We start from the raw sequence: 15,528 nt of genomic DNA, 5'->3' as shown, positions 1-15,528 counted from the left end.
GCCCCCCCCCAACTGAAAATGTATGGTTGTGCCCCCTCAAAGTGAAATTGCTTCCTACGGGACTGTACGGGTCCATTATTATTATTACCATGTCCAACTGAAATGGGGTGGAAGTTGAATGATGGTTGTTTGGTGCCAATACTTACGACTTTAGATCCGATTTCAGAGGTTTTTCTATATTTGAAAGCTTCGCAGTTGCATATAAATAATATTCAGAAATAAACTTTCAACTGCAAGTCTATGGTGGAAAAACAGCTAACGAATTTTACCCAGAAATGAGGAAATTCATGGTTGGGCCTTGTATATCCAAACTGGACCCTTAAGAGTCGAAGAACCCTAAGTAATTCCTTCAGTACCCTAACTCCGTCACTTTTGAAAAACTCCGTGCTCTTCATAAACGAATGCAATTATGATGTCGTTTTTTTTTTTTTTACATCCTAAAAATCTACAATCAAATATCAAGAATTGAGATGCTTGTTGCCTCCCCTTTTTTGTTGCTGTAAAATCGAGCACTGGCAAAATCCAGCATTTGAAAAAAAAAATGTGTACCAGAAAGTTAGAGAAAGGTTCAACCCCCCCCCCCCCCCCAATAAGATTTTCGAGTTTGGAAAGTTTAGTGTATTTTTTTTTAATTTTATTTTGAGGTCCCCCTTTAAAACCCCATGCTATGGGTCAATATTGTGCATGGATTTTCGAGGGCATAGAAAAAAAGCGGTTTGTGGTGTACATGCTGTATGGATCCTGGATATCGCCCTAGCTATAACTCGGTGGTTTGGGCACCTGACCTAGTAATGTATAGGTCGGTCACGGTTTCGATTTCCACTCCAGTCAAAAAATGTTCCCCTTTCTTGTAACATAAAGTGTACCCTCTCTCTAATCACTCATATCGAAGAAGACGTCACTCTTGAAAGCACTCAAGAGTCAAACTGTGAAGTACGGGTATCCATAACCACGGGAAGCCTCTACATGTGTATAGATTATCCTAAGGAGTTTCCGTAGATTTGATTTGACGCCATACATAGTGACCTCGTTATCTGAACTTTGGCGTGATTTCTGTCAAAATAAAAGGACCGTACACGTGATATGCTGCTTATTTTAAAAACTGTTCGAGACATCAAATAATTTACTATGGAGTTTATAAATAAGGAAATTTGGCCGGAGGAATTTTCTGGGGCTGTTTACGGATTAACAGTGGTTTTCTTATCATTTGTAGGATTTTATGTTTTAAGTGTTTTTGCCGAATTGTTGCTACCGAAAGCTGCCGAAAAGAATGCTTGGAAATGGAAAAACATTTCTACATCACTTGTTCATTCAGTCATCACTGGGTTTTGGTCTTGTTTATGGTAGGTTGAACGAAATCAACATTTTTTGTTACAACTTAAGCTTATATTGTGAATTCATTCTTTATGTGTACTTTTTTACCAATTTTTCATTATTTTTAGTTTCTACGACAACCCAAAGTTGGCAGAAGACATGATCAAGACTCACACAGTATTGGCGCACACTTTGATCAGCGTGTCTGTTGGTAAATAACCATGATTTATATATGCTATAGGACGCATAAATTTATAATTTTTCTGAGTTACGCAACCAGTTGTGCAAGCACGTGTGACCTACTTTGATTAAAATATACGTGTATGGGTATATTTTCTCCCTTTGAACACTAGGCAAAGCTGTTTTATTTTCACACAAGTGTTTATTTTAGTATGAAACAAACTTCAAACAATGATATATTTGAACAGCTTACACTCAGTTGGGGCGTGGCCAATAATAAGAGCTAACATGTTTAACATAATGTTTGTGGCAATGTAAATTTTAAAGCACTATTTGTACACAGAAGTTGAGAAAAATGACAATCATTTAAACTACCCTTTCAATCAAAGGATAAATATATGTGATTTTGACAATGAAAGAAAATAATAGGCTCTCACCTCAGTGAATTAACATGACAAAATTCAAGCATTTATAGGTATCTTGGCAAGACTTAAAAACACAGATGATGGTCGCATTTAATAAGGATGATACTTTTAAATTTCAATAAGTAATATTATCTATGTTTTTTTTCATGTTGAACCTTAAATCATTTAGTCACACACTGTGATAATGAATGTAAAGTTAAATCATCACAGTCATTTAGGGGGTTGACCACTCACTTGATCAAATCCTGTGTAGTAGTTAATAATTATTTAGTATTATTGGTACATACTGATACATGTTAGTTTATCCAGTTTATATCATGGTTATTATGCAAAGAATCATAACAAGATGTGAAACACTGATGCCCCCATATGGCAGCTTATGGCGAAGGTTAAAGTTTCTCAAATGCAAGTCAAACTCCACGGTCAAGAGATCAAAAATGTAATTTGAAGGCTCTAGAGTGAACTGTTCAAAAGTTATGGCCATTAGGTTAAAGTTTTTTAAAAGTAGGTCAAACTCTAAGGTCAAGGTCAAAAATTCAAAAATATTTACATCCATGGAAAGGTCTTGTCAGGATGAATACACGTGTGAAATTTGAAAGCCCTAGCACCAACTGTTGAAAAGTTATGGCCAAGTTTAAAGTTGGATAATACAGGGTGTTTCATAATGTATGTTACATTTTCAAAACTAATTATATTTCTTACCTATTACATTTCTATTGCAAACTATATATCCTTTTAAACATCAAATCTTGCATTTTTGTTCCATGTGAAAAAGTTAAGGAAATCATGGTATTACAATGATAAATTGTGACATAAACACCGGTGTCATAATTTGATTATTTTTCGAAATGGACTGAACTTATCAGCATAAACCTTCAAATGAGGAGTGTCTAACAAATATGTGTGACAAGGTTAAACAAATTTTGAGAAACAATTTTCATTTATAGTTGAAATAGTGGAGATCATTAAGAACATGTAATTTGGGCTTTTGGCGTCGTGAAATTCAACGTAACAAAAATGGCGTAATTTTAAAAAAAAAAAATTCTCTTATTTTCGTTAATGTTTGAGATTTCGTCCAGTGTTTAATATTTTGGTTGGTAATTATACACAATGAACCTTATGGATGCATGCATCAAATTGATAAAAACACTTGTCTGTGTCTTTTTCCATCTTCGCTAGCCAAGGGTTTCTGGTACGCTACTCTCCTCATAAACCCTTGGCATACGGTGCTGAAAAAAAAACGGGATTGTTTTGTCACGTGATCATGATTCTTACCAGGTACGCACAGATTGCGTCATCGACAGAAATAAAAAGCGTATTTTTAAAAAAAATTGTTTTTAAAGATAATTAACAAGAAGGTATTGAGTTATGTTAATTTGTTATTTAAACATGTAAAAATGCAAATCTAAACAGTATAGATTCTTAATCACATATTTTGCACGTTGCTTTAGAAATTGGATGACACCATATTGCTATTCATAGAATGGCATGTTATCTTACGGATCATTGTTTACTTGCGTTTTACATTACCGATATTAAAGAGTCAAGATATATCCCGAACGCAAATATCGTCATTTACAAAAAACAATTGCTGATTGGTCGAACGATGTCGATCAACTCAAATCACAACTTGAGAAAAAAAATCCCAACTTTTTTTAACACCGTATGCCAAGGGCTTATGAGGAGAGTAGCGTATCAGAAACCCTTGGCTAGCGAAGATGGTCTTTTTCTTGTGTTTGTCAAATTAAAGATTCAAAATGTAACATAAATTATGAAACAAACTGTACTATGTTTTTGTAGGTTATTTTATAGGGTATACTATGTTTTTTGTAGGCTACTTTATAGGGTTTACTGTGTTTTTTGTAGGTTATTTTATAGGGTTTACTATGTTTTTGTAGGTTATTTTATAGGGTATACTATGTGTGTTGTAAGTTATTTTATAGGGTACATACTATGTGTGTTGTAGGTTATTTTATAGGGTATTCTATGTGTTTTGTAGGTTATTTTATACAGTACACTATGTTTTTTGTAGGTTATTTTATACAGTATACTATGTTTTTGTAGGTTATTTTTAGGGTATACTATGTTTTTTGTAGATTATTTTATAGGGTATACTGTGTTTTTGTAGGTTATTTTATAGGTATACAATGTTTTTTGTAGGGTATTTTATAGGTATACAATGTTTTTGTAGGTTATTTTATAGGATATACTATGTTTTTGTAGGTTACTTTATAGGGTATACTATGTTTTTTGTAGGTTCCTTTATAGGGTTTACTATGTTTTTGTAGGTTACTTTATAGGGTTTACTATGTTTTTTGTAGGTTATTTTATAGAGTTTACTATGTTTTTGTAGGTTATTTTATAGGGTATACTATGTGTGTTGTAGGTTATTTTATAGGGTATTCTATGTGTTTTGTAGGTTATTTTATACAGTATACTATGTTTTTTGTAGGTTATTTTATACAGTATACTATGTTTTTGTAGGTTATTTTTAGGGTATACTATGTTTTTTGTAGATTATTTTATAGGGTACACTGTGTTTTTGTAGGTTATTTTATACGGTATACTCTGTTTTTTGTAGGTTATTTTATACGGTATACTATGTTTTTTGTAGGTTATTTTTTAGGGTATATTATGTTTTTTGTAGGTTATTTTATAGGTTTACTTTGTTTTTTGTAGGTTGTTTTATACGGTATACTATGTTTTTTATAGGTTACTTTATATATGATACCATTGATATGCTGAGATACCAGAGAAATAGACAGTCCTTTGAATTGATGGGACATCATGTTGTGGTGAGTACATTTCAACAGAGAACAGATCTATTTTAGTGGTTTATTACCTCTTTATGTTAAAAAAGAGTCTACTTGTGACTGTAAATAAATATTAAAATACTTCAAAAAAAATTTCATGCATGTCACGCTGAACTGGCCATTTCCTGTTTTTCTTAACAGTCCTTTTGGATCCCCCTGCCCCCAATTTATGAATTTTTTCTAAGAGGGTTTGTTCCATCATGTTCATTAAAGCAAGATTACCTCCTTAGGTATTAGACTAGAGGGACTTAAATCTCTTTCAGAGCCTGATGTTTTATGAAATCCAACTACTATACTATGTACCCTGTAATTCTTTAGCCAGTATCTGAGATAGTTGTAGAGAAACATTAAACTCTTTAGGGAAGTTCTACCGTTTCCTTATAAAAGTGATGAAATCATGAGAAATTTCATATGACCTGCAGTCTAATCTTATTGCAAAAAAGGAACTTGTACAGTTTTGCTTGCAGTTGTTGACACACAACTACAAACCAGTCAGTAGCCTTTGTACTATGATTTGCATACTTATCGTTGAATATACTGAACAAAGGCCACTGACTTACAATCTTATAAAACTTACACAAACCTTTCTCACAAACAGTATAATTATATCTAGAGAGATAGGGGTCACTTGTAATTCATTAGGAATTGTGAAAAGTGGCTGACATTGTGACTTCACTGTACCTATGTGTATTTAAGGTTATTGACTGGTGAACATGGTGAATGGTGTCAAATATTAATGTTTCATAGGTATAAACCTACCGTTAAGACATTTAAATTTAATACGTATCATAATGTATGCAGTTAAGATTTATCACTAGGTCTGAACAAAATGTTATGGTCTTCAGGTATAGATCCATTTAACAACATTTAAAAAGAAACTTCAAAGAATTTAGGTAAAAATATTACCAAAATTACATTTTAGGTAGAGCAAATATATATTCCAATTTTTTGTCGCTTAATTGAATTCCTATTTATATTACAGCTTTGTGAACATGTTAAAGTATTAGTCACTTGCTATGTCAACTAGATTGAAAGACTCACATTTATTTTAAATGCCAGAATTCTGCAATATAAATAATTTCATTTCAAACTGTGAAACAGTTGCATTAATTCAAAACAGACACTAATCATGTTTCAGAACCTAATATAATATTTGATCAAACATTGTATATTAGTATTTAATAAATAGAAAAATCAATCTTAAATTATTACCAGAAGTTTTAGATCAGGCATTTAAACATTATTAAGAATATGTATAAATATTTAGATCAACATCCAAAGAGTTGCAATGAGTTCATTGTACATGTACATTTATTTGGAAACAGTGTCCCCCATTTAAACTAACAACTGCTGGCAATGTATGGAGGACAATAAGGGATAACTTATTCCAATGAGGTTTTAGATCAGTTATAAACTTTCTGACTATTCCTGACAACAGACAAAGAATTAAGAAATGGGTGAAAACATATAGCCTACTTCCAGCTTGCTGGTAGGGTAATTAGATAAATTGTATATGTGATTCTATATTTTACACAAGTTTTCTTTTTGAGATCAAAGAAGTGGCATACATGGTAATACATTTGTATCTCAAACTCTGTGGGACAGGCAGCACTACCTCCCCCCACCCCCCACCCCCCCACCCCCCCAAAAAAAATAGGATATCTGAATATTTGAAATTTAATTGGGACCAAAGAATAGCTAGCTTTGAAGTATCCCTGGTATTCAACATTATACATTTAGTGACTGGATTCAACATGTTCAAAAGCAACATGCATTTTGTCTTACCCAAGATTCAAACTGTTTGCCTGAGGCTGTTAGGAATGCCATAATAGCAGTCAGACATCTCATTCAAAGTGGAATTTATTTTGACCGTTCCGTAAAACATTGTTTGGATGTTTTAAACTTTTTATCCCCTCCTTGAAAAACCTGTCAGGGAGGCTTATAGTGTTACCCCTAATTCTGTCCGTCATTCTGACATTCAATCATTGTCATTCCATCATAGTTTGTAATTCAGACTTTTTTTTGCTATGCTTGTAGATTTATGCCCGGCCATGAATATGGCTGGGGCGTTTGTCATGTGATGTCCATCTTTAATCCTTCAATCACACCTTGCCTTTTGTTCAGTTTCAAAAAAACTATATAATCAAGACATTTTATCAAACTTCATTTGCTGATACATGTACATATTGATGACGGCTATTCAAATGAAAAAAAATTGACCTTGGCCTTTCCTTTGACCTTGGCCTTACTTTTCAAAAATTTGTGTTTAGATTGGTTTCAAAGAAACTATTCAGTATTCATATGATTCAGGATGTTTTTATCAAACCCTTTTTGCTGAAACATATTGGAGAGAGCTACCAGGTATTCAAATTCATCAACTTTTTTTACTTTGACCTTGATATCAATTTTCTAAAATTAGTTTTAGCTCAGTTTTAATGAAACTATTTAAGATATTTTTATCAAACCTTTTATGTAATGTATGCTGATACATATTGGCAAGAGGTAATATTCATTAACTTTTTTTTACCTTGATCTTTGACCTTGACTTTATTTTTCTAAAATGACTGTTTAGCTAAGTTTCAAAGAAACTATTCAAGATATTTTTACAAACTTCATATGCTGAGACATTTTGGTGTCTAAATGCTATTCAACTTAATCAACATTTTTTGACCTTGACTTCACTTTTCTTAAATTGGTATTTAGCATAGTTTCAAAGAAACTGTTAAAGATATTTTTATCAAACTTAATATGCTTTTTATAAGCCTGTCTTTGATGGGACATTTTGGTTTGGCAATCATGTCTGTCTGTTAGATTTTTTGTCAGGCTCATGAATTTAATACTATGAGGCCTAGATTCTTCAAACTTTGTCAGGTGATGCATCTTTGGTAGAGAGTGTGTTAGGTTGGGCACCATGACCTTCAGTTCTGAAGATATGGCTAAATCTGACAAAACCCTAACCGGCTTATAACTGGAAAATTATTTGGCCTAGAATCTTAAAACTAGGATAGATAATGCATCTAAGGTAGATAGTTTGTTGCATTCTACATTAAGGTCACTATGACCTTTAATTAAGGTGACTTGGCCAAATATGGCAAAATTCTGTCAGAACTGGGAATTTCTTTTTACCTAAAATCATCAAACTTAGACAGATAATGGATCTTAAGCAGAGGGTGTGTCACATTTTCATTAAGGTCACTGTGACCTTTATTCAAGGTGAAATATATATATATATATATATATATATATAAAGCACTAAAAATGACCAACGACACGAACAATAATAATTGTCAAATTTTCGGGACGACCTGCCCCTTCCTCAGGACAAAGAAAAAGTTAAGAAGTCATAAAAACAAAGGAAATAGAGAAACAAAAACAACTAGCACTACTACTAAACTACCAAACACTAAATATTTACAGTGTTACATGTTTAATTTCAAGTTAATAAACAGTCGTGAACAAAGAAATCCGGAGCGCTATGAATTGCGTCCGGTCTATCGGGTGAACTCTGGTGAAGTGCGATTTACATAATTGAACGAATTAATTATCGCTAATTAATTACAACAAGCAGTAAATTGTACATTCTCTTATTCTCTCAAAATTGACCCAATCCCGGATTGTAACAAACAAGTTCATTCTCTCTATATAGTGTAAACTTTACCGTTAATTCGCATTAGAAATTCTGGAACAACCTACCCAGATACTTACAGCTTACATTTTTGTGTATTTCCTTAATCGATTTCCAAATTTATAATATATCCAAATTTATTTTCAAATTGCCCTTCCATATTATCTTTCTTTAATTTCTTTTTATCATGTATAGTTACGCTATTTTGAGAGAATAAGACAATGTACGATTTACTGCTTGTTGTAATTAATTAGCGATAATTAATTCGTTCAATTATGTAAATCGCACTTCACCAGAGTTCACCCGATAGACCGGACGCAATTCATAGCACTCCAGATTTCTTTGTTCACGACTGTTTATTAACTTGAAATTTAACATGTAACACTGTAAATATTTAGTGTTTGGTAGTTTAGTAGTAGTGCTAGTTGTTTTTGTTTCTCTATTTCCTTTGTTTTTATGACTTCTTAACTTTTTCTTTGTCCTGAGGAAGGGGCAGGTCGTCCCGAAAAATTGACAATTATATAATTGTTCGTGTCGTTGGTCATTTTTAGTGCTTTATATAAATTTCCATCCGTGACCTTGTATCTACTTAGTAGATCCGACACTTAGGATATACAGTGTTGTTGGTTTTTAGTGCTTTATATATATATATATATATATATATATATATATATATATATATATATATATATATATATATATATATATATATATATATATATATATATATATATATATATATATGATATAATATAGTATTATTGATTTGATATCTAAGTCTAAGTCAGTTTTGCATTACACATGTAAAAGATTTTTCCTTAGTACACATATTGGTTTGCATCCTTTTGTGAGCACATGATGTACTTTAGCGAACATGCAAGAAAACATGAAACGATATGCGAACATGCAAAAAAACTTGACACAATTTGTACAGAGATGGTGTATGAATATGTCCCTTGACTGTAGACTGGGTTTGCAGAAGAGTGACTTTTAACTAGGTCTAGTAGTATGTCCAATGGATTTATATCACTATACATACGTGGTACACTGTAGGATAATGCTTCCTCTTGTAATTACCGTTGTCTACAATTAAAATCATGATGACGATATTGATTACATTCTTTTATTGAAGCTGTGTTTCTGTTTTATTTCCACTGTACTAGCATTTGGTTTTGTAAGGGAAAATGTCAATATTTAGTGAAGCATGGCTGTTAGATTATTTTACCTTGACTTCCATACACACATTTATACAGAGTCAAAGGAATACTTCCCAATGCTCAATCCTTATTTCCTCTCTTTTACTTGAAATCCCATATCTTCTTTAAGCTTCTTCCTTCTAAAATGTCAATGTCTAATATTTTCATGCCTTTTAATTGTAGGTACATGAATACTCTGTGTATATATTAGTATGATATTGGTTTTCAACATTCTCTACAATTAATAAAAACCTTTCAATTTTCTCCAATGCAGAGAATGGTTCAGGAAAAATAATGATGACTAAGAGGCTGTGATCTGACAGCTAACATAAAACACTCACTAAATGAGAAATTTTTATAAACCTTAATTGTAAAACCATTTATGTTTCATTTATGATGGTATACTGTTGACATCACTGGTTTTCTTATTATTATCTTATTTAGTTACACATGTATAAGGCACCAACTATGATTTCTTAGCACATTTTCTTTCACTACTGGATGCAGAATTTTGTCGCTAAATGTAAAATCAAACCTGAATGGATACTTTGAATTCCAAATTGTTTGTTTTTCCACAGACTGATTTCTCTTAAACCTGAACGTGTGGCAGATGTTAAACATATAATTAACTTTGGACAGCCTTTATACATGTATTACCATACTTTGCTTATAAGTGCTTTTTATATAAGTGTTGTGGCAAAGACAACTTAATCCAGAAAATTAAAATTAACACAGTTAATCTCTTTCTTTCAGATCATCATCTGTTTTGGTGTATCCATCGTATCCAGGATGTATGTTGGTTATGCTGTGGTTGCCTTGGTGATAGAGCTAAACAGTATTTTCCTTCACCTTAGACAGATTTTACAAATTTGCCAGTTTAAAAAAGACAATAAATTATACAGACTGAATAGCATTATCAATTTAGGTATGGAAAGTTACATCAATCTATTCATGGAATTAAGTAAAAAAAAAATATACATGTACAGTTGAACTTCGCTATCTCTAACAGTGATATCTGGAATACCATGGGGATGTAAAGGTGATATGGAAGTCCCAACTATTATTTCGTGAGGTATTTTACCCTGGATGTCTCAAATCCTCAGATATCTTGGAGTTTTTTTTATTGGTTCCATCAAGTTTGAGATAACAAGGTTTGACTGTTTATATGTATGTATTTGAAGTAAACATGATTATGATTATGCTGTATCATTTGACACGTAAGTCAATGAGTCCAAGAACATAAAGCCAATATAAATCCAGGAAAAGTCCAAATTTCAGCTAATTGCTGATCATGGCAATTTTTGCCATATTTTTGAAATTATTAGCTCACCTGAGCCGAAGGCTCAAGGGAGCTTTCCTGATCAAAATTTGTCCATTGTCTGTCATTGTCATCGTCGTAAACTTTTCACAATTTCATCTTGTTCTCAAGAACGACAGGGCCAATTTCAGCCAAACTTGCCACAAAGTATCTCTAGATAAAGGGTTTTCAAGTTTGTTCAAATGAAGGGCCACGCTTTCTTCCAAGGGGAGATAATTATGAATTCGTGAAAAAATTAATGGCATCATTTAAAAATCTTCTTCTCAAGAACCACTGTGCTTCAAAATATGAAACTTATATGGAAGCATCCTCAGGTAGTGTAGATTCAAGTTTGTTAAAATCATGACCCCCAGGGGTAAGGTGGGGCCACAATGGGCGATCAAAGTTTTACATAGGAATACTTAGGAAAAATCTTCAAAAATCTTCTTCTCAAGAACAGCAAAGCCATGATTAGTCATATTTAAATGGAACCATCCTCAGGTAATGTAGATTCAAATTTGTTCAAATCATGACCCCTAAGGAGAATAGAGGGGCCATAACAGGGTATCATAGTTATACAAAGGAATACAAAGGATATATTAATTTTCTTCTTAACAACAGAAAGCCATTATTTGTCATATTAATTCAAAAGCATCCCTATGAGGTATAGATTCAAGTTAGTTAAAATCCCCCCCCCCCCAACCACTTCTATATTTAAACTTTTCAATACTGAACTCTGAACTGATTTGTGCTTTTTCCTACCTAGAGTGCTCAAGTGAGCAATGTGGCCCCTGGGCCCCTTGTCAATATTCTATTAAGCTCTCAAAATTGCCAGTTGTTCCCATGATTGTGTCATGTTTGCTGAGAAAAGAATCCTATGGGGTTTTCCCCAAAGATGGTGGTCAAGGGGCATGACTTTTGAAAAATGTGGATTCAACTAAATGCAATGTAATGCACAATGACATTATCAAGTTACAAAGTAAAGAACTTGAAGCTCATTCTAATATATATAAATATTATATTTTTTGCTTAGGAACATTTGTGGGGTTTCGTATTTCGGTGATGGCTTGGATGAGCAAATGGCTGTTGATCAACAAAGACCTTATTCCTTTTGTGTTTTACACCCTTGGCAGCATTGGACTCGCAGTGATGACAATTATGAATATTGTGCTGTTTTATCGTCTTCTGCAGAGTGATTTTATCCGCAAGAAAGAATCCACCGTCAAAGTGGACTAATCTTCGTATATTAGATAGCTTTTACTCATTAATGTGTAAATTAATTAATTGAAGTATGAAAGTGTTTGAATGAATTTTGTGTGTGTTAATGGAAAGATGTTATTTTTATTTTCTAATTCAACAAATTAAGACTTCTAGATGTAAGGTCTGAGTGTTTGTCATGATACTTTTGAATACATGTATTTTGTCATGATTAAGTTTTAGTCTGACTGAGTCAATGTAATAGTGTGCTTGATTTGTTGAAGATATTGCAGTGTTTTGTAATCAAATTCTGCCAGAATGTGTCAGTAGTATGATTTATGTCAAAATGTAATCCATCTAATGAAGGAACATCATTCTGTAATTCTAGGAAGAATTCAATCTTTGTTCATTAAGGTATCTTGCATTGAGCAGTCCTTGTTAAAAGGAAATCAAAATTTCACTGTTATGGGCAATAACCATACAATTTTAATTCAACATGAAATGACATCACTGTCCTCTTCATTAATATGTTTAAATTTGTGGCATTTGTATATCATTTTTGTAGCTGTAATGAAAGTTTTTATTTAAAAATTTTGAAATATATAATTCACTAAATATGATGGAAATCTGTAATTGGAAATAAATATTTTAAAATGATTAGAAACTTTAGATTGGAATAGTTAATACACAAAGAGTACAATTTTACAAACATTATGTTGAATTTCTGGGTATTTACAGGGTATTTCTTGGCGTTCACTCAAGTTTTCAAACATACTATACATCAATTTTGTTTTTAATTGGATCCATGTAAATTAATGACTATCCACACACTTGTTAATTGTTTAAATGTGAACAAAAAAAAAATATGTTAACCTTGAAAACAATTTCTGAATTTACTTCCGTGCTATTTTTGTTCTTGGTAAAGATAAAGGGAAAAAATGAGTTTGTAACAAAGATAAAGACCTGGTTTAAAGTATTAGGTATGAATATACCCTAGAAGTTAAATAGAAGTATGCTTGGAAGGGGACCAAAATACCTCTAGAAATGAAAGAGTTTGATAAGATGATAATTTTTTTTAGGTAAACCTCTGTAAGGTTGGATATTATGAAATGTATGAAGGCTGTAAGTTTGTGGAATGAAAAGTAACATTTCAAATTTAACTCTCCATTACGATTGTTAACTATCAGACGAGCAAGCTTGCTTATCTGAAGAAGCAGAGTAACAAATGTGTTAATTTAAACCAAGGTTAGTTAATGTATCTCAGGGGTGTACTTGACACAAGATATTTCTGAGAATTTTTTTTTTTTTTTTAATTTGTTCTGTGTAGAAGAATTTTCAAACATCAGAAGATAAAAATAAAATTAAGATTTAGATTTAGATAGTTAAAAAGTTAATAATTCTACATGTAATTTTGGAAAACACAAAATTCTAAACATTTATCTAGTCTAGTTGTAGTGGGCCATGGTCAGTTAATTATAATGTTACAAGATATATGGTACATTTAACTTAAGTTTAGTTTTAGTGGTTAGTTAATTATATATTAAAAGAATAATGGCACAGTGGACATCTTTATATACTTTGTAATATACTATTAATCATTATGTATGCTCAAAATGTATAATATCTTCTATGATTCTTTTATATCACAAATGAACCTAGCCCTTAGGTTATACCTAATTACCCGAATTTTGCTTTTGATTTGATATTACAAGTTGTTGTTGGCTTTTATTTGATGTAAATAATTTAAGATTAATTCACAATTGAAAGATCTTTGTAACAGGGCTCTGCTTATATAAATACATGTTATAATTTTTTTGTTTTTAAAAATGCCACTTTAAAATATTAATACATTCAAAAGTTCTTAAGGAGGTTGGATCCTGACATCAAAAGTAATGAGGATTTTTTATCAAGTATATTTTTAGAATTTATACACATAGCTTAATTAAAAACCAAAACAAAAAATGGGGGTCAATGCGCTTCTTTTGGCGCTACAGAGCATTTAGTTTGACCTTTTTGCACTGTAAAAACGTATTACACATAAATCAATTTTTTAAGTTTTTCCTCCGATATTTTTTATTCAAATAAGTTATGGGAACAAACACAGTTTTATTTCATCTTGAATAGACCCATTAAAATTTTTGACAACGAAAAAAAATTTTAAAGTACTCCGCACGTTCCATTTTTTGACCTTTTTGCACTCAAAAAATTTCATTTTGCTAGCATTACAAATTTAACAAGAAAAAAACTCATTTAAAAGTAATGTCATTTCACTGAATTTAAGAAGAATGATTAAAAGTATCTTGTATATTGAGAAAAGAAAGTTAAAAGTGGGGGTCTGTGATGTTATTTTTTAGATATTACTAAAATAGTGCTAATTTTGAGCTTAAATTAGGGCTATTTTTTCTCTTGATTTTCACAATATATTTGATTTATTTATCAAATATGATGATTGAATTCATGACAGTTTATTAAATATATAATTTAGGACCAGTATAAAACAGTTCACTGCTCAAAATAATTCTGTGTGCAGACTGCATGTAAAAATAGGAATCCAAACTTAACATATACTTCAAATACTTCGAAAGAGAAAAAATGATCATTTTCTTCTAAAAAACCTTCCGCCACAAAATATAGTTCCTCACTTAATGCTTTTGGTACGGAATTTAATCATGGAGTTTTAACTGAATATAGTTTATTTGGCATTGTAGAATCCAAATTTATTGTAAGAATTAAAACATTACGCAGATTTTTTTAAATATAGGTTAAAATAAAAATCTGCTCAAAAGCTCAGGAGCGAACCTCGTTAAAGATACATTTATTATTATATTTATTGTTAAAATCATGGACAAGATTAATGCATGAGTTAAAATTGGAAGCAGAGAAATTTTATTTCCATGTTTCAAATGTCAGTTTTTGGAATCTGTGATTGAAGTACAAGTATGTAGAGTTCAAGCACTGGTCTTCACAAAATAATTTATAGAGTTGTTCAATGTTATATCAAGATGACTCAGAGTCATGATGTGTAAGAGTTGCCTGTTGTAAACTTAGGAATTGTCTATGTAATCCCAATATGGTTAGGAATTGTCTGATATGATCCCTCTATGGTTAGGAATTGTCTGATGTAATCCCACTATGGTTAAGAATTGTCCTATGTAATCCCGTTATGGTTAAGAATTGTCTGATATAATCCCACTATGGTTAGGAGTTGTCTGATGTTTTCCCGTTGTGATTAAGAGTTGTCTAATGTTATCCCGAGGTGATTAGGAATTGTCTGATGTAATCCTGCTATTGTTAAGAATTGTCTGATGTAATCCCGAGGTGATTAAGAATTGTCTGATGTTATCCTGTAACACTAAAGAATTGTCTGATGTAATCCCAATATGGTTAAGAATTGTCTGATATAATCCCTCTATGGTTAAGAATTGTCTGATATAATTCCAATATGGTTAAGAATTGTCTGATGTAATCCCAATATGGTTAA

General features: G+C 31.7%; 2 protein-coding genes across 2 annotated transcripts in view; both read left to right on the top strand.

The window, feature by feature from the left end:
• Positions 1-15,528, top strand: part of LOC133197576 (3 beta-hydroxysteroid dehydrogenase/Delta 5-->4-isomerase type 2-like) — a 132,808-nt gene that overhangs the window by 24,195 nt on the left and 93,085 nt on the right. The window lies entirely within an intron of this gene.
• On the top strand, positions 1,026-14,187 carry LOC133197580 (TLC domain-containing protein 2-like). The gene is made up of 5 exons (XM_061333685.1): positions 1,026-1,343; positions 1,443-1,525; positions 4,632-4,714; positions 10,307-10,478; positions 11,884-14,187. The coding sequence occupies exons 1-5, from the start codon at positions 1,129-1,131 to the stop codon at positions 12,084-12,086; spliced, it is 756 nt and encodes a 251-aa protein (XP_061189669.1). The 5' UTR covers positions 1,026-1,128; the 3' UTR covers positions 12,087-14,187.

This window comes from Saccostrea echinata, unplaced genomic scaffold (genome assembly GCF_033153115.1).
Source record: "Saccostrea echinata isolate AGI-Se365-2 ecotype Australia unplaced genomic scaffold, CSIRO_AGI_Sech_v1 ptg000030l, whole genome shotgun sequence".
Classification (NCBI taxonomy): Eukaryota; Metazoa; Mollusca; class Bivalvia; order Ostreida; family Ostreidae; genus Saccostrea; species Saccostrea echinata.
The sequence above is the reverse complement of the archived record's forward strand: the minus strand, read 5'-3'. Positions and strand labels throughout refer to the sequence as shown.